Source organism: Manacus vitellinus, unplaced genomic scaffold (assembly GCF_001715985.3).
Source record: "Manacus vitellinus isolate BGI_N305 unplaced genomic scaffold, ASM171598v3 scaffold_8_pilon, whole genome shotgun sequence".
Classification (NCBI taxonomy): Eukaryota; Metazoa; Chordata; class Aves; order Passeriformes; family Pipridae; genus Manacus; species Manacus vitellinus.
The window spans coordinates 26,539,630-26,560,832 of record NW_021940864.1 but is presented as its reverse complement, the minus strand read 5'-3'; the positions used below and the strand labels follow the sequence as shown (position 1 = coordinate 26,560,832).

The window sequence follows — 21,203 nt, the reverse complement described above, 5'->3', positions numbered from 1 at the left end:
TTGACAGAACATAAGTGTCAGGATTAGACAGGAGAATTCCTGCTTGATTTTAAGCCTTGAGCAAGGATCAAACTGTAAAATGCCATGACTTTATTAACTAATTTTTTATTTTTTTCCATTTTATTTTTTTGTTGTAAAGCTGGAAAGATGGCCTTGGATTATGTGCACTTATCCACAGACACCGACCTGATCTTATTGACTACTCCAAGCTAAATAAGGTCATCAGTCTGGGTGGTACAGCATGCTGTCCTGCAGTGATTTGGCTTGCTTCTGGTTTGCTTAGCATGTTTTCTAGAAGACAGGCTGATGAATGCATACTAATTCTAACTGACTTTCTAAGGTCCTTCCAAAAAAACCCCACTGACATGGGGGAGAGGACCTTGTCCTTCTTTCCTTCCCATTACAACAACTTCTGCATCTAATTGCAAATAAGCTTGTCCTCAGCTGTTGGGCAGTTGATGAAGTCCTTTACACTGCCCAATACAGATGTTAAGTAAAACACATGGAATTATCCATTTACCACTGATAGTATTGTACAGTCCATCCTGTTTAGTATCTCGTGTAAATTACTGTAGATTACAGATCAGTAAACAGTGACATGATGATTAAATTCCTTAGAACAAACACTACCCTTGATAATTAGGAGTACACGCTGAGTTATTAGTCTTACATAGAAAATATTCACCAATTCTCAGATTAACTTCTACCTATAGTTCCAGACAAGTGGAAACAAAACTGCTATCCTAACTTCCTTAGGTAGTACCTCATGGGGATTGCAAAACTATTTTGTTACAGTGTGCTACTCATGGCAAAGTGCGTGTTTTCTAAAAGATACCAGCCACTTTCATTTGAGAGGGAGGAATGAGGAACAAACAATAATGTCAGAATTTCTTCTTCTTCAGAATCATCATTAATGAAGAATAAAACATAAAAAGAAAGTGGAATGTTGTTGTTTTACATTAGGTTTCAATATATACATACCGTTTTCTGCTCTCTGGAATGAATGCATCTTCAGGTCTCACGTAAACACCTGTACAACAGAAAACTTAATCATTGATTTTAATCTGTTGAGTGCAACTTTGCATTGATGAGACTGGTAAAACATCAACTGTATTTTCCATTCCATGTCATTACAAATTGATTTTACTAGTGGAATCAACTGTTATTAGAAAGTCTTTGATGAAACAAAAGATAAATGGATTAAGTGAAATTATTTTAAAACCTAGTTTGCTTTATATATATGTTCAATTTATGCCAGAGTCCCCAAGGTGTGCAGTGATGAAAATTAAATGAACTTAGTACTGAACACATTAGATTTTAATTTAGGTAGCTGTTAGGATAACTGCAGATCTGTACCAAAGGGCAAAATATTAGCCATCAATACCAGCTTGTTCTCTAATTCTATATACAACCTTTCCTACAAATAAACAGATTAATGGAATGACTAAGCTACCTGTCTCTGTGCTTATTATGCATGGCACAAAGAGAAGTTAGTTTGATTGAATTTGTGCTTTGAAAAGTACAGTCCTAAAGAACTTCACAGTATAATGATCCTGTAGACAAGTGCTGAGAAAAGGGAACAGAACACAAGCAGGTCTGCCTCAACATTACTATTTCCCTCTTAGAGATTTCTAAAATAAGAACAGGTCAGGTTTCAAATTGAGACTGAGCTGTGGCACGTAAAGCACATGCAGAAAAAATCTTAAAATAGATCTTGCTTTCCTGACCTGGCTGTGTTTGATTGACTGCTCATTTTGGTTACATTAACAGCTGTCTTGGTGTCTTGTTTCTTGATTTCTTATCTCCTGCATGCTGTCCTTTTCTTTTCACACCAATGCTTTTTGTGTGAACTTGTAGCTGGAAAGATGGCCTTGCTTTCAACGCTCTTATCCATAGACACAGGCCTGATCTTCTTGACTATGACAAGTTAGATGAGGTATTTCTTTAGCTGTAGCAGAGATTTTTAGTTACTGTGGCTTGTAGTTTTTTTAAAAAGGATGGGTGATGGAGATCTCCAATTATTCAGAAGCTGCTGTGATTTTAAAGAAGTGCTTTAGCAGTGGAGCACTATTTACTGATGGACTTAGTACCAAGCACACAAATATGAGGTGCTCATCACTCATTCATAAGCAGTGTTTTAACCTAGTCAATAGGTCTCACTTAGATTTACTGTATTTTTTACTTTGCTTTTCTGTGTCCTATTTTCCCAACCTCTCTCTGTAGACATGGGCATTGTTCAGACTGGTTATAATACTTCACCAGTTTGCAAATACGTGAAAATAATAATAGCATTTATGGCATGAACTGCCATTTCTCATAGGGTGTTTTCCCTCCAAGCTGATATGGGAAGGCTCCCTTAGTGGTAGGCCCAATCTGACACACTCTTGCATTGTCAGCAACACCTGTCTGTAGTGTAAGACATGAAATGTCTGCTGTCTGTCTGAACTGTGCTCACTGTTTCCTTTTTTCTTTCCTTCGAAAACCAAAGTCTCAAAATCAGAGGAAGTGCTTGAATTTCCATGGCTCTAAAATTCAGTTTATAGAGGCATTACAGATTTTTATGTCCAAGCCCAAACTAGCAAGTTTTGTTCCTTCTGGAGAACTGTTCTGTCTGTGCTTGCTGCTTCTCATGCGTTCACCTGACCAATAGAGAACTCAGAAGTCATATGCCTTTAATATACTGTAGAGTTGGGTAAAAAATAGGCAGGACTAACTTTGTTTTGAATGATCTAGTTTAGCCTGCTGGACCAGTGGCCTTTACTGTATGTATTGCTACTGTACTTAATTCAGAATTAGCTGAGAATGATGAGTGTACACTGCACACAATATCTACGTTCCTCTTCAGAATATGTTTGCAGCAGAGTCCTAGTGGTAGATAATAGCCTATTAAAATTTTCTTTGAAAAGTATAGCAGCAGATAGACCAAAAATTCATATACCTAGACTCTGCTTTTTGAAGAACAGTAGTTGTGAATCCAGTTTAAAGTTTGGAAAACCATAATACGTTTTATTACCTACTGTAGTTTTGCTTCAAATAAAAACTTCTGTCTTTGACTCAAACTTTTTTCTTTAATGCAGGATGACCCCATAGGAAATATCAACCTTGCCATGGAAATTGCTGAAAAGCATTTGGATATTCCAAAGATGCTGGATGCGGAAGGTGAGGGTTATATCTTATTTAAGTTTGTGTTGCTTATAAGCAGAACACAGTGAATTTTTTTTTTTAATCTAGCAAATTTTCAACATTTCTTCTACATGAATCATAATGTAGCAATCTGCTTTGTTTTCAAGCAATATTTTCCTTCTTTTTCCCCATGCATTGGATAATTTCTCTCACTTTTTTCTTTGTTACTGATTGTTTTTTATCGTTTGCATTTGTTATACTACTTTGAACCCTAACCTCAGCACATGGCCCCACTGTGATAACTGAGGTAAAATGCAGGATCAAGTTAATCCTTGCCTTTAAGTAATTTAAATCTAAGTTTAATAAAGGTAAATATAACTGTTAGCAGCTCAAAGCATATTCACTTTGTAAAATGTTTAACTGAGAGGACCAGAAATACAAATAGAAGTACAAAACTTTCAGAATATCTGAAACATATACTGTGTCTGAAAGAGAGGTAGGTTGAGGGAAGCATTTTTTTGGTTTACTTTTGTTGTAAACTTTTTGCAGTGATAGTTTTAACAAATAATTTGTGTATCTCCAATAATTTTTAGAGTTTCCTGAATTTTTTCAAGATAACCGAACTTTTGTACTCTGGGCAAAAAATGCTGCCAAAATACTGGAATTTGCCTATAGTAATTCAAAGCATTCATCTCCAAGAATGGAGGCTCTGTTCTGCTGGCTTGTCAGTAGAGCAGTGATAACACAGGAATTATCCAGAGCACTCAAACTGGCTATGTCTGTTCCTCTTGAAGTCTCTGGTAGGAAAGTTAGGCAGGATGATTTGGAAAATCGAGATTGTAACCTCTTCGTTGAAGAGTGCTTTCACTTTCATGCTTCAAAACAAATTGTTTCCATATTTTGAATTTCAATTCCCCTTTCAAGCACCATGAATTATTTTTCTCTGAAACACTGTGCAAGGAATAAACAGAAGTACTGCCTTCTTACCATTGAGCAGCTCCCACTTTCCTCAGTTTTTTTCCCTCTTCATAGTCTATATAAGAAACCCTTTATTTTCCTCACCAGATTTTCTGCACATTCTAGCCCTTATCTTACTATTTTCCTCTTGGAAGGGGCAGAGGAAATGAAATTATATTTCTTCTAATACCCTCTAAATATTCATGGTCACTTTTTAGTCTCTTTACTTCCAGTTCGTTATCAGTGGAAACTTTGCAAAGTTTTGTTCACAGCTATGTAAAGTAGATGTAAAATCAGTAAATACATTGGTCCTGAACTTAGAAATCTCACTGTTAATATTAGAAATTGTCACCTCATTCCTGGGTCTTTTCATGTCAGTATCTTCCCACTCCTTACATTGACAGGAATCCTTGCAGCTTGCACTAGAATCATTCATTACTCAGCCATAATTGGTGTAAACCTACCTTTTTCTGCCTTTCTCTGTTACTCATTGAAAAGGTCAATTTTTACCCATGTACCCTTACCTTGATTGCACCCACTGTATATTTTCATTCTTTTCTGCCATGATGGGAGCAAAGATATCAGCCAGCCAAGCCAAACTCTCCTGTGATTTATGCTATTAACTAAAAAGATGGGCTGGCACAGGGATTACAAAACTGTTACTATCCAAGCCTTTCTTAGCACAAAATGTATTTCTGGACTGCAGGACTTCTATGGGTTTCCAATATATTTCAGTACCTCATCAGCTACAGGGTCCCTGTGCTGATACACACTGTGTGCATTTCTGTTTTGTGACTGTCAGTGGCTGTGTTTAACTCTGGAATAATTCTAGTGATTTAGATGAAGTTGCTTTGGAGTGGCAGTGAAGCTGAACCCAGTAGATCTGCCAACCATGCCATCTGCTTGGAAGTTTCCACAAACCAGAAGGTAGCAATACCCTTCTGTACAGTCTCAACCTTCAGATGTTTTGCCATTTCAGAGAGAGTTGTATCTTTTGCATTTACTGACTCCTAAAGCTCAAGTGGCTTTGCACTGATAACTGTAAACAGATGCAACCTGAATAATGGTGTATTTATTTGGAATCCTTACAGCACTGAGGTGGCACCATTAGCATAATCAGATGAAAGTACCTTGTGAGAATTTCTGAGCAGTTAACCCTCTTCTCTCTACACAGATGTAGTAAACACTGCCAGACCTGATGAAAGAACCATTATGACTTATGTTTCCTGTTACTACCATGCATTTGCTGGTGCTCAGAAGGTGAGATTGTAGATGGATCAGATCTCATCCTTCACCTTCTGTCTTGTTTCTTTCAGCAATTTTTCCTTTTCTGGTCTTTTCCTCGCTAGTTACTAGAACAGCATCTTAGAGCTGAGCTCGTATCCTGTTGCCTGATTTTCGCTGTGAGCCACTGTCTTAGTAGAGCCAGTAGTAGTCTATCCATTTGTTCCATAGAAACAAACCTTCTTGTCTCATCTTTCTGTACATTTACTAATAATATCCAGTAGGTTTTTGACAGGTGGTTACTGAATGGGATAGAGGATGATATCCTCTTTAAATAAACTTGTGTGCATTCATTTGAAGCACCATTAAAAATGCAAAATGCAAATAAGCTCATAGTGAAAAAACAATTTCAATAGCAGAATGCCATCCTTCTCTCTGCTGGATATTATTTCTGCTATAGATGTCCAAATCATCATAACAGATGCTCAGAAAATAAACCCTTCTCTTATGCTTTCAGGATTGTTTTTAAAATGTTAAATGCTTAATGGTAAGTACAAACAGCAATATAAAATGACACTACTATGCAAAACAGACACAGAAACATACACAGACATCTCAGACGAGCTCTGGAATTGTGTCCTAAAGAAAAGAAGGAAAACTTTAAAAAGCAAGGCACTTTGGAGTTGGGCATACATCAGGTATTGGCAGTATAAAGAATACTGATATATAATGCTGAAGTTATAACTAATCCACACGCAACTTCCAGAGAACGTCTCCTCAGATCAAAATGTTGTCTGTCTTTCCTGTGTCTAAGTCAAACCCCCCCCCACATTCTAAGTCACTAGACATATGCATATCAGCCATAAGCAGACAGTCCTGGTAAAATTGTGGTCACTCCCCCTCTGACAATACTGCAGGATCAAGCTTATTAAAAAAAAAAATCCTCCTCTTCATAAGAACTTACACTGAATTTTTAGTGTACATTTTATTCTGTCAGCACCTGTCAATCTAACACTAAATTTATTACAGCTTCGTGGAGTTTCTAGAATTCAGAGCTATGGACAAGAAAACAGTCAGAATGACATAGAGTTGTACATTTATTTATTCATCCTGTTTTCTGCTCCTCGATTCTCTTTTTGCTTTGTTTCAATTTCTCCCCCATCTTGTAGATATTGTGAACACTCCCAAACCTGATGAGAGAGCTATCATGACATATGTGTCCTGCTTCTACCATGCTTTTGCTGGAGCAGAGCAGGTATTAATCAATTGTCCCTTCAGGTTGCTGTGGTTTTGATTGGTTTGTTTCGCATTTCCACTTGTTTATTAAAAAAAATCCTAATGTAGTACTATGTGGTTTTAATTAACAATTGCAAGTACTACTTGAGCACTAATACTTGATTTTAACCAGCTCTCTAACCTGTTTTAGTTAAATGTTGTGTAGCAAGTTAACTTCTTTAATTCCAATGGACATTCCTGTTTCCAATTTTGAGTCTTTATTTGGTGATTATAAAGACTACTTCAGAAAAACTGTATTTGAAGATACTGTAAAATGGAGTTGTTGCTTGTTGCTACAACAACATCTTATGTGTTTGCTGCATAAAGGCATGTTTGATATCTGGAGATTGAGTCTATTCTAGACTTACTCGTGCTGAGTAGTAATTTAGGGCTAGATTTTCAAAGATGCCTAAGGTGCAGAAAGGCACAGAAGACATCCAACACAGTATTTGTGTCTGATTCCCACAGAAGCCAACAGAATTATTTGTGGATCAAAGTACTGCATAAAAGGCATGAACATCAGCAGCAGACCTGTCATACAGGATGGGATTCTCACTTATAAATGTGGCATTTCCCACTGTTCTGCTTCATACTTTTCTACCCTACAAATGGACATAACCCAACTTAATGTGAAAAAAAACCCAACAAACCCTTAAAAAAGTAGTTGATATTTTTCCTACATCCTCAGGATTTAATTTCCTCTCCTGTCTGGTAGGTCACCTACACCTTACGACAGCACAGTTCTACTGTTGCACCCTCTCACTTCTCGTTATGAAGGTTTCGCTATTCGAGCAAAAGGGGAATTCCAAATACTCTTTAATACAGGAGTCTACACAGATATTTGTTTGCTTAAATGTACTCCAGGGTCACATTTGTATGAAAGTATTGCTCTGTGATCTCAAACTACTAATGTAAACTTTAAATATGGCAGAACTGCACCGTGCCTTCACATATAAGTTTGTCATGAGGCATGAAAAGATTTGCTGTCGGTGGTTGAGCTGCATTTATTCTCAAGGGTATATCTACATGTGATGTGCAGATATAGAGCAGTCTGAGACTCCTGAATTCCATGTGGTATCTTTCCAGTGTGGCTAACAAATCTAATACTTTTTTGGTGTGATTTTAAAAAAATAACCTAATAAGATATCTCTAAGAATGGCTTAAGTTGTCTTTGAAAAAAAAAGATTTATTAGACAACTATAATGGCAGTGCAAAATTCCCCCTTGTGCAATGAGACCTCATTGTACAACAAGGGGATGGACTTCTGTGCTGACCTGTGCCTTATTCAGGCCATTGAAATCTATGACTGCAGAAGGAGGGGAAATGAATATCTAAGTAACCTAGGAGCATGAATCAACAACTATAAAAAAATGTGATTTTTTCATTTGCAGCAGCCACGTCCTCTCTCTTTCTCCAAGGCTATACCTTTCTCAGAATGTGTTTATGACTATGTCCTGTTTATTTGCTGTGTTTTACAGGCTGAGACTGCAGCTAACCGGATCTGTAAGGTGCTTGCTGTGAATCAGGAAAATGAGAGGTTGATGGAAGAGTATGAGAGACTAGCAAGTGAGGTAAAGATGCTGTATCTGTGACGTGGTGACAATGAACTACTGAAAGCTGAAAGATTCATGCACGCTCTGGAAGAGTGGAGACACTATGAGTGTAAATCTCCCAGTGGCAGGGGACAAAGCCCAGCTGCCCAAGATGTTAAGGTTTAGGTGACTCCTTTGCCACAGACTTCCTGTGTGACCTCCAGCAAGTCAGTCAGTCTTGTTAACATGCCCAAAAGGTGTTTTGAGGACTGTCATCTGTCTGCTCCAAGACCAAGCTTCTTATCTCTGTAATCTTCAAAGATAGCCATCCTTGGCCACATGTGGAACATATCAGATCCTGTCACTCCAAGCAAGCCCATTGGCTTTGTGTACTGCAAAGCACACTGGGGAGGTCTGTCAGGGTGTTCACAATTCACTTGTGAGCACAGACAGCAGATGAATGAAGGAGGCACACTGTGCTCCTCCTGTCCTTTCTCGGGAAATGGCAAATCTGAGTCAGAATTACAGATGTATAGTGAACAAGTGAGAGCTCTCTTGTCTTTTATGCATAACCTGCAAAAACATACTGAGGTCACAGCACTACTGTCTGTGTCTACATTGGCACTAAAGGACATGAGAGTCCAGATTTTTATTTGACCTGAGTTACTTGTCTGGTTTCTGTCCTGATCCCATCACTTTTGAAAGTGGCAAGTGATTTTGGGTAATTCAGATTTTGAGTAATTAGCTGGAGACATGTTACATGTCTGTTCATCTTTCTGAAAATCGGGCTATTTCTAGAAATACATAGAATATCTGGGCAAGTTAGTTAGAAAAGTATTGTTCAGCTTTGAAAATGTTGTGGTTACTCACCATTAAGGCATCAATTCCAACTGAAGTCAATAATGTTAAAATGGAACAAAGTAATTAAGATTTGTGTGTTTGATATAATCTTTTTTTGGTTGCTTTTCCATTGCCTTTATATGAGTTGTTTGTGTTGGTTTGAAAGCTTTTAGAATGGATTCGCCGGACAATTCCTTGGCTGGAAAACAGGACTCCAGAAAAAACCATGCAGGCTATGCAGAAGAAATTAGAGGATTTCCGGGACTACCGCCGCAAACACAAACCTCCCAAAGTCCAAGAGAAATGTCAACTGGAGATCAATTTCAACACCCTGCAGACAAAACTGAGAATCAGCAATCGTCCAGCTTTCATGCCATCGGAGGGGAAGATGGTTTCAGTAAGTAAAGGAGACATCAATATTCTGTTCACTTTATCAATGATCCCCCAAAAATGTCAATGTGAAGGTTTGATGTTCAGAAACATCAGTTTGTTGCACTTTTGCAACACCAAACCACCCTTTTTACATACTTCCTTTCTATTAAGCATGCTCCTGCCTCTTTGAAGGCTTTCCTAAGAACAAAGGATGCAAGATGGGAATGTTTCAATACTTCTCTGTCAGTGAGGACAAATATTGTTTATGTATGCAAAACTCACAGTGGTTTCACTGACATTTTAGTCACCAGACCTACAGAAACTGACATTGCTCAATGTATGTTTCTGCTTTTTTCTCCTTTTAAAAATTCTATTGTCTTCTTTTCTTATGTCTGTGAAGATAAGAATAGTCAGTACCAAGAATCTTCATCTGCTGATAAGTGCTGTAATTTGACTGTGGGTCAAAACATTTCCAGTGGAATATAGCAAACCTGTTTCTGTACTCTGTTCTATCATTGTGTTTTGGTTGTTCATAAACAAATGATTGCACTATCTGAAAAGAGCCATTGTCCACCCCCCAAATGCAGAAAATAAGGTCCCTGTTACTTCAGTTTCCTACTTACACCTTTGAGTTTCCAAGGAAGCTCACAAAACTTTGTGCACCACAGAAACTGGTAAGAAGCACCAAATCTTCTTGATACTAATTGTTTTGCTATTGTCAATTTGTGAAAGCAAAGCACTTTTATTTTGATAACAGATAGGTATGTAATAAAAGAACACACACATTTTAAAATGGGAGATAAAAACAATATATCATGAAGACATTCCAAGCTGTGCTTGGAAGCCATTTGTGCAGGGGCTCCTTTCATGAACCCAACTGAATACAAGCCACTTTTCGAAGCAGGTGTCTGGACTGGAAGATTTCCTGAGCTGCCCAACATCATTTTCTATGATTCCATGAGTTTACAAAATCTGGACATAAACCCCTCTCTTTTTGAAGCCAAACTGTGAATGAATCAGAAATCTGTAAATTTAGATAGAGATTATAGTTTCATCCCCTCTCTTCCATGTATTCTCTTCACAGGATATTGCCGGTGCTTGGCAGAGACTTGAACAAGCTGAGAAAGGCTATGAAGAGTGGCTGCTGAATGAAATACGACGACTGGAAAGACTTGAACACTTGGCTGAGAAATTTAGGCAGAAGGCTTCCACTCACGAACAGTGGGCGTATGGTGAGCAGAGATGGCTTTTAACATTTTTAGTGTTTCAGTGTTCAAAGTCAAACTGCCAATGCTGAGTATTTGCCAGCCAGGAACTCACTCATAAGTAGTTTGGATGATTTTAGAAACCTAAAATAATAACAGATAAAATGTCCGGTTTTGTTGACTGTAGTTGTGATCCGAAATTGTTGGCCTGTTGCTAATGAAGTGTGACTGTAAAATCATACTTGAGGTAGTGATTCAAACTTAATGGGAATATTTGGCATTTGAATATTACCATTACTGCTCATGTATTCCTATGAATTTGTACACAGCAATCCAACCAGAAATGCAGTGACAGCTCTTGTTAAGTGTGAAATTATTACCAGAGGTATTCCGAGTTGATTCTTATTCGGCCATCATGATGTTTTGAATAGTCCACATAAACTATATGATAACGGACTCATTTCTGCTTTGCTCCAAACCCTGGATTACACCCCATTTATAGTTCTTGTTTTTAATGGTAACCTAACCTTACGTGTGGTTGTAACAGCTATAGGACCATACAGCGGCATTTAGTTGTGTTGGGGACTATTAAACATGGATCTGCTCAATCATCCTATTGTTTGCCCTGACAACTGCCTTCCTGCTTCTGCCATGCTTTTTCCAGCTAGATTCTTTTCACACTGTGAGAATAAACCAGAGTCCATCCTGTAACGCAGTTGCTGGAAGCGCACAAGGCTGGAAATGGCTGCCAAGCCGACACTAGAAGGGAAGCTACAGTGTTTGTTAGCCCTGAGAGCCTATTTTCTGAGCATAAACTACTCATGGTGACAAATTATAACCGCTGTGCAGGGAAAACTTCACTTAAGCTGGTACATAGCAAGTGAAACAATAGTTGTGTCTGGCTCTAGAATTCATGGAGCTGTGTAATGCCATGTGGTGAGCTGCAGCTGTAGGGCCTGTCTGTGTGGATTCAGTTGTCCAACACAGGAGCTACTCAGGAGTAGTATTTCAGTTTCTACTTACTCTTTGCTTCTCTAGCCTTTCGTAAATAGGTTGGCATTTTCCACTTCAAATTCAGTATTGGATACAAAAGGCAGTCGCACATCTCAGAGTTTTTTTGGGTTTGTTTTTTTTTATGTGCTGAAATGAATAATGAATTGAAGGCAGAACATAAAAAAGAATAACATTGTTAGTAAGAGTGAAGCTGAGCATAGCAGTGAGATTTCTGGTTTCATAAGTCTATTCGTAAGTCTGTTCTACAAAAGACTTATTACAATGGTTTAGAGATCCAGTTTTTGCTAATATACCATTTTTATGCCAGTTTCTCTTGCAATTTCTCCAGTAATACTCACTATTTTAGACCAGTATAAACAGCCTATGAAAAAATCCAGAAAATACTGTGAGATCTTTAAAACTATATGTTTCTAATTAACACTGTTGGGCTGATAATTTTCTGCTGAATTTCAGTGGGGTTGGGATTTCATCTCATACATACGATTTTTCACCATGCCTGAGTTTAAAAAGTTGATTAAATTTGCAATTTTGCTAACAAATAAATTAGTGAAAAATGAGTAATATTTTAATTTCCTCTTTCAGGCAAAGAGCAGATCTTACTTCAGAAGGATTATGAATCTGCTTCTCTGACAGAAGTCCGTGCCATGTTAAGGAAACATGAAGCTTTTGAGAGCGATTTGGCTGCTCACCAGGATAGGGTGGAACAGATCGCTGCCATTGCCCAGGAGCTGAAGTATGTTCCATTTAAAGGCTTGCAGCTGCTGACATTTAACTTTGTGATAAACTCTTTCCAATGAATTTGATAGTGTCATAGGTACCAACCTAAGAATTCCAGAGATAGCTTCATAAGTATATTATCTGAGCTGGTCACTGAGACCTTTCCCTCATCTCCCCCTTGCCCCCAACCAAATATAGATATTCAACTGACCAAAATTATTTGAAAACAAGCATTTTCAACTTGACTTAACAGTAATCTTCTAGCATTAGTTCTGCTGATGAGTCCATTGTGTGTTGATGGGAATCCTGGAGGTGTTTATTTCACAGTTCATATGGTCTGCTGAGAGGTACTGGCTTTGAGTTATTTAACTTAGAGAATAATTCCACTTACACAAATTACAGATCGAGTATCTTCACAAGTCTTTTCAAAGGGCTTCACATCTGTAAATTATCTCTATAGCAGTGGGTAATGCACTGACTTTCTTGAACATTTAATTGTCTCTAGTATGTTTATTTTCACAAACACTTCGTATTATATTGCAAGTGCCATTGTCTCCATTTTACAGAAAGGACAGTGGGGCATATGGAAACTAAAGAACTTGCTCATTGTCACCCAAGAAATCAAGCACACACAAGGCTCTTCATAGGAGAGCTAGAGTTTTCACCCACAGTTCTATCAACTTAGCCAGAGGACCAACACTTGCTCATCCAGCATACTATGCACAGAGAAAACACAAACAGAGCTGAGAACAACTCTGCAACACATTTAGGCTACATCTGTATCATTGACATCAGCTATATAGGCCGGAGATGTGAAAAGTCAAGGCTCCTGACTGACTCCTTATGGCAACAAAGTCCTGAGTGCTGTTCAGGTTGGTCTGGCTAAACTCTGCTTGCTGGTGGAGCCTGCTTTTGTTTGTGGGAAGGTTATTAATTCACCTGCATGAAGCACAGCTTTGTCAGCAAAGCTCTGCCCACACTGACAGGACTGTAGTATTATTACATACTGATGTTCCTTTTCTGGTCAAGTCATCTTGGTGTATACACCAAGATAAGCACATTCGATTTTATCCCCTTATGCAGTTAATTGCACTAGTTTTGTACTGTAAATCAGTGGTGCCACTCCTGGTCTTAGCAATTTGGCACTTACTTAAATTCCTTCCTCACCCGCAGTATAAATCTGTAAAGCCAACAGGAACAAATGTGCAGTAGTGGTCGAAACAGGAGCCAAGATCAAAATTCTCAGATTCCTGCCCTTGGCTTCAGCTCTCCAGGTTCCAGTTTCTCACCTTGAACAGGCAAAACAGTTACTGCTTAGAAACCAAGTGTTAAAAACATGCCCTCTTTTCACTTTGCCAAGGATCATGACTCATAAACAGCTCCATATTCATTAACAATTTAAAAATCAGAGACTTGTCTAAAAATGTAGTTCATACCTGATAGCAACAGCACTTACAGTAATTATGTAATTCAAAGGGATTTAGAAGAAAAATCCTATCTTCAAGATTATTTAAAGGATGAAAAGAAAGCACAGTGGGCAGACTAAGTACTTGTTTTTAGTTAATATGTGAAAGAAATCTGAATAATACAGAGAATGGAGATTGCACCGAGTATGTGAGCTTATGAAACACCTTCTGGCATGCCTTGATCTCTGTTGTGGAGTTATTTCATAGAATCATAGAATGGCTTGGGTTGGAAGGGTCTTAAAGATCATCTAGTTCCAATCACCCTGCAATGGGCAGGGACACATTCCACTGGACCTGGTTACTCAGAGCTCCAACCAAATTGGCCTTAAACACGTCCAGGGATGGGGCAGCCGCAGCTTCTCCAGGCAGCCTGTTCCAGTACCTCATCACCCTCACAGTAAGGAATTTCTGCCTAATATACAGTCTAAACCTATCTTCTTTGCATTTAAAGCCATTCCCCCTTGTCCTTTTAAAAGTCCCTTTCTAGCTCTCTTGTGGGCCCCTTTTAGGTACTGAGAGGCTGCAATAATGTCTCCCCAGAACATTCTTTTCTACAGGCTGGACAGCCCCAACTCTATCAGCCTGTTTTCTTAGGAGAGATGCTCCACCCCTCTGATCGTCTTCGTGGTCCTCCTGTAGACCAGCTCCAACAGCTCCATGTCTTTTGTGTTGGGGTCCCCAGAACTGGATGCAGCACTCCAGGTGCGGTCTCACAAGACCAGAGTAGAGGGACAGAATCCTCTCCCTTGACCTACTGGCCACACTGCTTTTGATGCAGCCCAGGATGTGGTTGGCTTTTTGGGCTGCACGTGCACATTGCTGGGTCATATTGAGCTTCTTGTCAACCAACATCCCCAAGTCCTTCTCTCCAGGGCTGCTCTCAATCCATCCTCTGCCCAGTCTGTATTTGTGCATGGGATTGCCCCAAGATTTGTTTCTCTTTATAGTAAAGAAAGTTTCTGTAACACCTAATCATTGTTAATTCAGCTTCAGCTTCATCAGTTATGAGAAACTTGGGGAATGTAGTATACGTAGTGGAGCATCTGCTCACCAGTGTTTAGAACCCTGTGTCCTTTACCTCTGGTGACGCCAGTGAACACTGTATCCTATCTATTTTGGGATTGTCTCTTCTCGGTTGTTTCAGTAATTTGCTGTGTGAAGTTAAACAAGTTATTTGTGGCCTGGGCAGCAAAGGTGCTGAAAGCTGATTGCATTTAGAGATGCTCTAATTTAACTTCTCTGCTTCTCCATACAATGGGGCTATCAGTGCCTGATTTTCACTGTGACTCAGTAGCCCAGTTAGGCTTAATGCCCTTGGAGAACACTGAATGAAAGGTCATAAAGGTCAGGTTTTATCATTGGCTTCAAGCATATAGGCAGCTTCTATTTAAATATTGATTTTAATTATTTATACATCATTCCTCCCACAGTGAGATTATGGAGGAAAATGCTGATTTCTTTCTTCATTCATATTTTTAAAGAAGGATTAATATCTGAATGCTAAGAAATGTGCATTTGCACTACACGCACAAAGTGTGTGTATATTTTTTTTCCTCATCACTGAATCAGGCCCTTACAGAAATCATCAGCATCTGTGTCTAAATTCCAAGTCAGTACACCTCCATGTTTTGATTAGTCAATCTCTTGGATGCCTATCATTCCTATTTCAAAGGAGAACAATTGCTGTATGACCTTGAACTCTACTTGTTACAGTTTCCTGTCTGTTCTGGTATTTTCTGCTGCAGCAGCTCAGTCCACTGTGTGCTTAAAGGTGAAGTTGCCACAAACTTGTTGTTTGGTGCTGTTTAGATAAAGGATTTATGCATGTATGCAAACAGGTGATTCCAGCCAGGATGCTGCTATAAGATTCCCAGCCTGTACAGACTTAGATATTCCTTGGCAAAGAGGCATGACAGGGCTTGGATAGGGCTATACATAAAACTGAAAGAAGACAGGCATTTCTAAAATGAGATTTACCATTTATGACATAGCAAATGCTCACTTGAGTGAGCTGTACTATGAAGAGCCATGTTAATTTATAATCTTTTGTGCTTATTTTAATATTTTCAATCATCAAGGTAAAACTTTTGGAATGCATTTTCTTGTATACCCATCATTTCTAGTATAGCAACTTAAATTCAGCTAAGCAGACCACTGTCTGTAACACTGATTTGGAGAGCCTTTTAATTCTGGAGACCTAGGCTCAAATTGTGCTTACATGCATGGTTAACAGGAGCCTTGTTCTGAAGCAGTGCTAAAGCATATTGCTCAGTGGATTATTTTTGTGACACTATCACTGTTCCTAAAGCAAGCTCATACTTAAGTGCTTCTTTGGATCAGGTCAAAATTTGACTAAATTTTTAATTTTTGACTGGGAGGAGTGGGTAAATATCCCAGAGGGCTGTGCAGCCCTCAGCAGGACCTCAACAGGTTGGAGAATTAGGAGAGCAGAACTGTCTGAAGTTCAACAAGGGCAAAGATGATTAGGGGACTGGAGCATCTCTCTTGTGAGGAAAGGCTGAGGGAGCTGGGCCAGTTCAGCCTCGAGAAGAAACAACTGAGATGGGACCTCATCAATGTCTCTAAGTATCTCAAGGGAGGGTGTCAAGAGGATGGAGCCAGGTTCTCCTGAGTGGTGCCAAGCAACAGGACAAGAGGCAAAGGGCAGAAACTGAGGCACAGGAAATTCCCTCTGAGTATGAGGAAGAATTTCTTTACTGTGAGGGTGACTGAGCCCTGGAATATATTGTCCAGAGAGGTTGAGTCTTCTTTACTGCAGATATTCAAGAACCAGCAGGATGCAATTCTGTGCAATGTGCTCTTGGATTACCCTGCTTCAGCAGGGAGGTTGGACCAGATGACCCACTGTGGTCCCTTCCAACCTGACCCATTCTGTATTTCTGTGATTCTGTTACGGCATCTTATTTTTACCTGTTTTACCATTCTTCACTTTCAACAGTCAATTGATTGCAGAACATCTGAAGCCTCTTTTAAACAGAATGTTTCACATACTTCTCAGCTTTATCCCAAATCAGTTTGCTCTGTGGAGGAAGCATGAGCACTGCCTCTGGCCTACAGAGCTTCTGGCTTCTGGCCTGTGGCTTCACAGAGGAAAACTGCTTCTATTCTCTTTTTGTGCTCTGTGATTCTCTGTTACTGGCAGTGTGATCTGTACAATCTCCTTGCAAATTGCCTAGGGAAGAATACTCAAAAAAAGGGAAAAAATTCTATCTGCATTTATTGACTTACTCAAGCCTCAGAGTAAATCTTAGATTCATATTGCCATGTGTCACATAATCACAATCTCTGCAATGCTTAGTACTGGGCAAAGTATCCTCAAGGACCAGCCAAGAACTGAATTCAGTGGATGGTGATACACTGATAAAAATGACTTTCCAAAGTGTCAAACACATGTATTGTGTTATGGATAGGTATTAGCTGCCACCAAAATAAAAAATTCGGTTTGAGGCAGACTCAGTGCAGAATCTCAGTACAGAGCCTTAAAAATTTATTCCAGTCTCAGGCACAATAGTAAGTTCTTTCTATCAGGATAATATAAGCCTATTAAGTAGGTGAAAAAGGAATGGTAACTGCCACATCCTTTCTGGGTGTGCTGATTCATGCTGGTGGCACATGTGGGTCTGAAGATCCCTGGTCTCTGAACTAGCCGGTTCTGTGGTGTAGCTCTGTGAGGAGTTCCTGAAAAGGAAGATGAAAATTGCTCTCTGTGTCCCAGATCTGGGCAACCCCTATTAGTATTGCCAGGCCTGTGAGACAGATTATGCTTTGAATGTACCTGAGGTATATTCCTCAGTTAAATATTTTCAGAGCATAAAAGGATTGAAAGGATCATTGGATTATTTAGAACAAAATATATATTTCAGGCCAATTAATTTAAAACTGTACCAATCTTCAGAAACTTGATAAAAACCAAATTGCTTGTGCCACAGGAATAGCTAAGATAAAGATGCCTTAGACACCTTAATTGTCTTTAATACCCGGATGTCACAGATGGATACTTGATTTTTCTCACAACAGAGATTGGTCCTGATTCTGTGCTGTGCTTCTTGAAATGCTGAATATCTAGGTGACACATTCCTATACTGCAACACTTGCTTGCCTTGAGGAGAAATATTGCAAAAAAAGAGGGGAAGAATTACCGAGGGCCAGTGGAAATGTGAACAGTGCAACTGCTCCTGTCTTTCACAAAGTCACACAGATTTTTGTCTTCACTCTTTCTTAGTGAACTAGACTACCATGATGCTGCAAGTGTCAATGATAGATGCCAAAAGATATGCGACCAATGGGACAGCCTGGGAACACTCACTCAGAAAAGGAGAGAGGCACTGGAGGTAAACCGTATAACAACGATCAGCAGCTCAGCTGAGGCAGGGAGGGGGAAATGAACCATTTATTTCAGATCTGGAAATGGTGCCATTGAGCATCCACTTTGGAATCCAAACGCTTTCCTCAGATCTCCATTTCATCTTTGTGTGATTTCATTTGCAAACAGATAGGATTGCTCAGAGAAGACTTGAGAGTACTCAGCTGCCAGGGATACTTCTAAAGCAGCAATAAGTGGCATGTAGTTTGTAGCACCACTCTGTGGGAATTTGATGTCCAGCACGGCTAACAAAAGCCATTGGTTACGTACCTTTTCATCCTTGTCTGAATTTGCAGTCTTGCATACTTATCTGGCCAGCAGTGGGTTAATATTTTGGTAGTAAGTATTCCAAAGCACTGAGTTACTTTCCAAAACCTTATTTCTTAGGAAAAGAGGAAGTCACATACATGTATGCCAAAGTGGAAAACATATGTCTAACTCTTCCTTTTTGTACTTACAAGAAATTACTAAATTTACTAAATCAAGATTAGCAGATTTTAATTCATTTGCAGATAGTTCCCAACAAAAATACTTAAAATATCAGTAGTTATACTTCAAAGGCATACACTTTTAATGTGTTAGATATGAGAGTATCTTTACTGCAATTAGTCCTATTGCCTTGAGTGGGAATCCTCAAAGCAGGTGGTGAAATCAGTCAATGCAATCAAATGCTTTTGAAAAGACAAGGCATGACTTTGTGCATGGGTGGGTATGTGTTATGTGGAGCTAGATCTTGCCCTAGTAACAAAGGAATGTACTTTGCCCAACCTGTACAGAGGACGGAGAAATTGCTCGAAACAATCGATCAGCTTCACCTGGAGTTTGCCAAAAGAGCTGCTCCGTTCAACAACTGGATGGAAGGTGCTATGGAAGACCTACAGGACATGTTTATTGTTCATAGTATAGAGGAAATTCAGGTAAATGGTTTTTTTTTTGCTTAGAGTCATAGGGAAAACAAGAAAGGAAGATTTTCCTTCTGGGAGAGTAGAACACTTGTAAGAAAAATACCCATATCTGTCTTGACATTTTCTTTGTGATGGGCCATGCCTGCTCTATTATAAATGGAGGTCTTTGTTGGTATGAAACAATGGTCCTGATAAAGTCCTTGAGGGCTGTTTTGTGAATGTATCTAAATGTGTTATTTCCTGTATCTACAGATACATGTAGACAGGATGTTTGAGAGGCTGAGAGAGGAGCTGTGCTTATTTACAGCAGATGTTCCAGATGTTGGAAGAAATGTTAAAGTTTTCATGGTTTCCCCCTCTGTTTCTGATTTTAGAGTTTGATCTCTGCACACGATCAGTTTAAAGCAACTTTGCCAGAGGCAGATGGTGAAAGACAGGCCATACTGTCGATCCAGAATGAAGTTGAAAAAGTTATCCAGAGTTACAGCATGAGAATAAGTGCAACCAATCCTTACAGCACTGTTACTGTTGATGAGATTCGCAGCAAGTGGGAAAAGGTAATGTATGCTAAATACATAAAGGACATTGTAACACAGTGTTCTAGTTTAGGAATACTGAGAGTATTCAGAGAACTTTAAAATAAGTCTCTAAATTATTCTAGATCATCAGATGCCAGAATGAACTTTCTACAGTACCTTATGCTATCCTTTATGTTTGCTTCACAATATCCCTTGCTCCTGTCACTCAGTATTACCTGTGTCCTCCTTGGCTTTTAGTGGGGCAAGAGAACCATGTGTTCAGGCTAATGCAGAGCTGGTGGCTGGCCAGGGCGTGCTGTTAAAAGAACGTAAAATTATTGTATTCTTTCTCTTAGTATAAACAGTAGTATGTGTGTCTCTTCTACCCAGATGCTGCTTTTCACAAATGTTATATAAAATTAGCTTTTTTGGGACCATTAATGTTCCATCCAATTAGACTGAAATTGGTATTGGCAATTGAAAATTCCTGGAGAGGGATTAAAGAGAGGCTCCTAGAGCATTCCCACAAACTTTATTTAATTAGGAACCAAGACAGATAATATGGTGAAGGTACATTATTGTGTAGAGTGTAGAATAACATAAACCTACATGGACAAGAACACACGCTCAGTGGGTTATAAAAACCAAGCAGTAAGGACTAAGGCCAGAATCTCCCTGGGCAATTCAGAAGGGTAAGCCAAACAAAAGCATTTGCAATGAATTAGAGACCTTCAGATACACATGATGGACAGAACATGTCTCATACTGTCACAATGGCTGTGCTCAAATAAAATGATTTCCACCAACTGTTCTTAAAACAATTACTTAGAGATTGTAAAATCACCCATATTTCAAAAGAAAAACAAAGTAATTGCTCTAACAGTATTTCAAGTGAAATAATTGTCTTGAACTTGAATCCAGCCAGAGGTGAGAATTTCTTCCCTCTCCATTTCAGTCTGTCTCGTCAGGCTGCCCAAGACCACGTTATCAATTTCTCATGTTAGCAAAGAATTTGTTAATAAAAGAGTAATCATGATTCTGGCTTGTTCTTCTGATATCGACCTTCAGACCGATACCAAAAATTAGTCACTGCAGACTTATTTATTCCATTTATTTTTAAACTGTTCGATTGTGCCTACTCACATTTAGTACTTTCCCACTTAACAGGTGAAGCACCTGGTGCCCCAGAGGGATCAATCCTTGCAGGAGGAATTAGCCCGCCAACACGCCAATGAGCGCTTGCGTCGCCAGTTTGCCGCTCAGGCCAATGTCATCGGGCCATGGATCCAGACCAAGATGGAAGTGCGTGTCAGACTCTCATGCAGAAGCTGATGAACAAAGCGGTTTATAATTTTTTATCTCTACTTTATATACAGGGCAACAGCAAAGTCCATGATAGTTTACCAGGTGTTTGATCCTGAACTATTTAGCAACTGTTAAGGTGATTTTTAAAACTGTGGAAGCTTGTACAAGTGGTACCTTAATGGTGAGCAGGAGATTCAGCTCTGAAAAATCAATCACTAAACAATTACTGTTTAGCTTCTGCTTTTTGTAGAAAAGATACTAAGATCACTGGGGTCTCAATATTGATTCCAGATATAAATGTGGCACATTTCTTTTGAAATGTGTTTTCTACAGCAAAATTTCTCATCTCCACTATATGAATGTTTT

General features: G+C 39.1%; 1 protein-coding gene across 1 annotated transcript in view; it reads left to right on the top strand.

Annotated features, from left to right (window-relative positions):
* The window catches only part of ACTN2 (actinin alpha 2), a 68,111-nt gene that overhangs the window by 34,929 nt on the left and 11,979 nt on the right, over window positions 1–21,203 (top strand). The window contains exons 6-16 of the mRNA XM_008920139.3: window positions 140–218; window positions 3,078–3,159; window positions 6,474–6,559; window positions 8,058–8,150; window positions 9,118–9,348; window positions 10,408–10,555; window positions 12,125–12,275; window positions 17,969–18,077; window positions 18,886–19,026; window positions 19,389–19,571; window positions 20,700–20,834. Coding sequence (XP_008918387.1) covers window positions 140–218; window positions 3,078–3,159; window positions 6,474–6,559; window positions 8,058–8,150; window positions 9,118–9,348; window positions 10,408–10,555; window positions 12,125–12,275; window positions 17,969–18,077; window positions 18,886–19,026; window positions 19,389–19,571; window positions 20,700–20,834 — 1,438 coding nt within the window. The remainder of the gene's footprint in view (window positions 1–139; window positions 219–3,077; window positions 3,160–6,473; window positions 6,560–8,057; window positions 8,151–9,117; window positions 9,349–10,407; window positions 10,556–12,124; window positions 12,276–17,968; window positions 18,078–18,885; window positions 19,027–19,388; window positions 19,572–20,699; window positions 20,835–21,203) is intronic.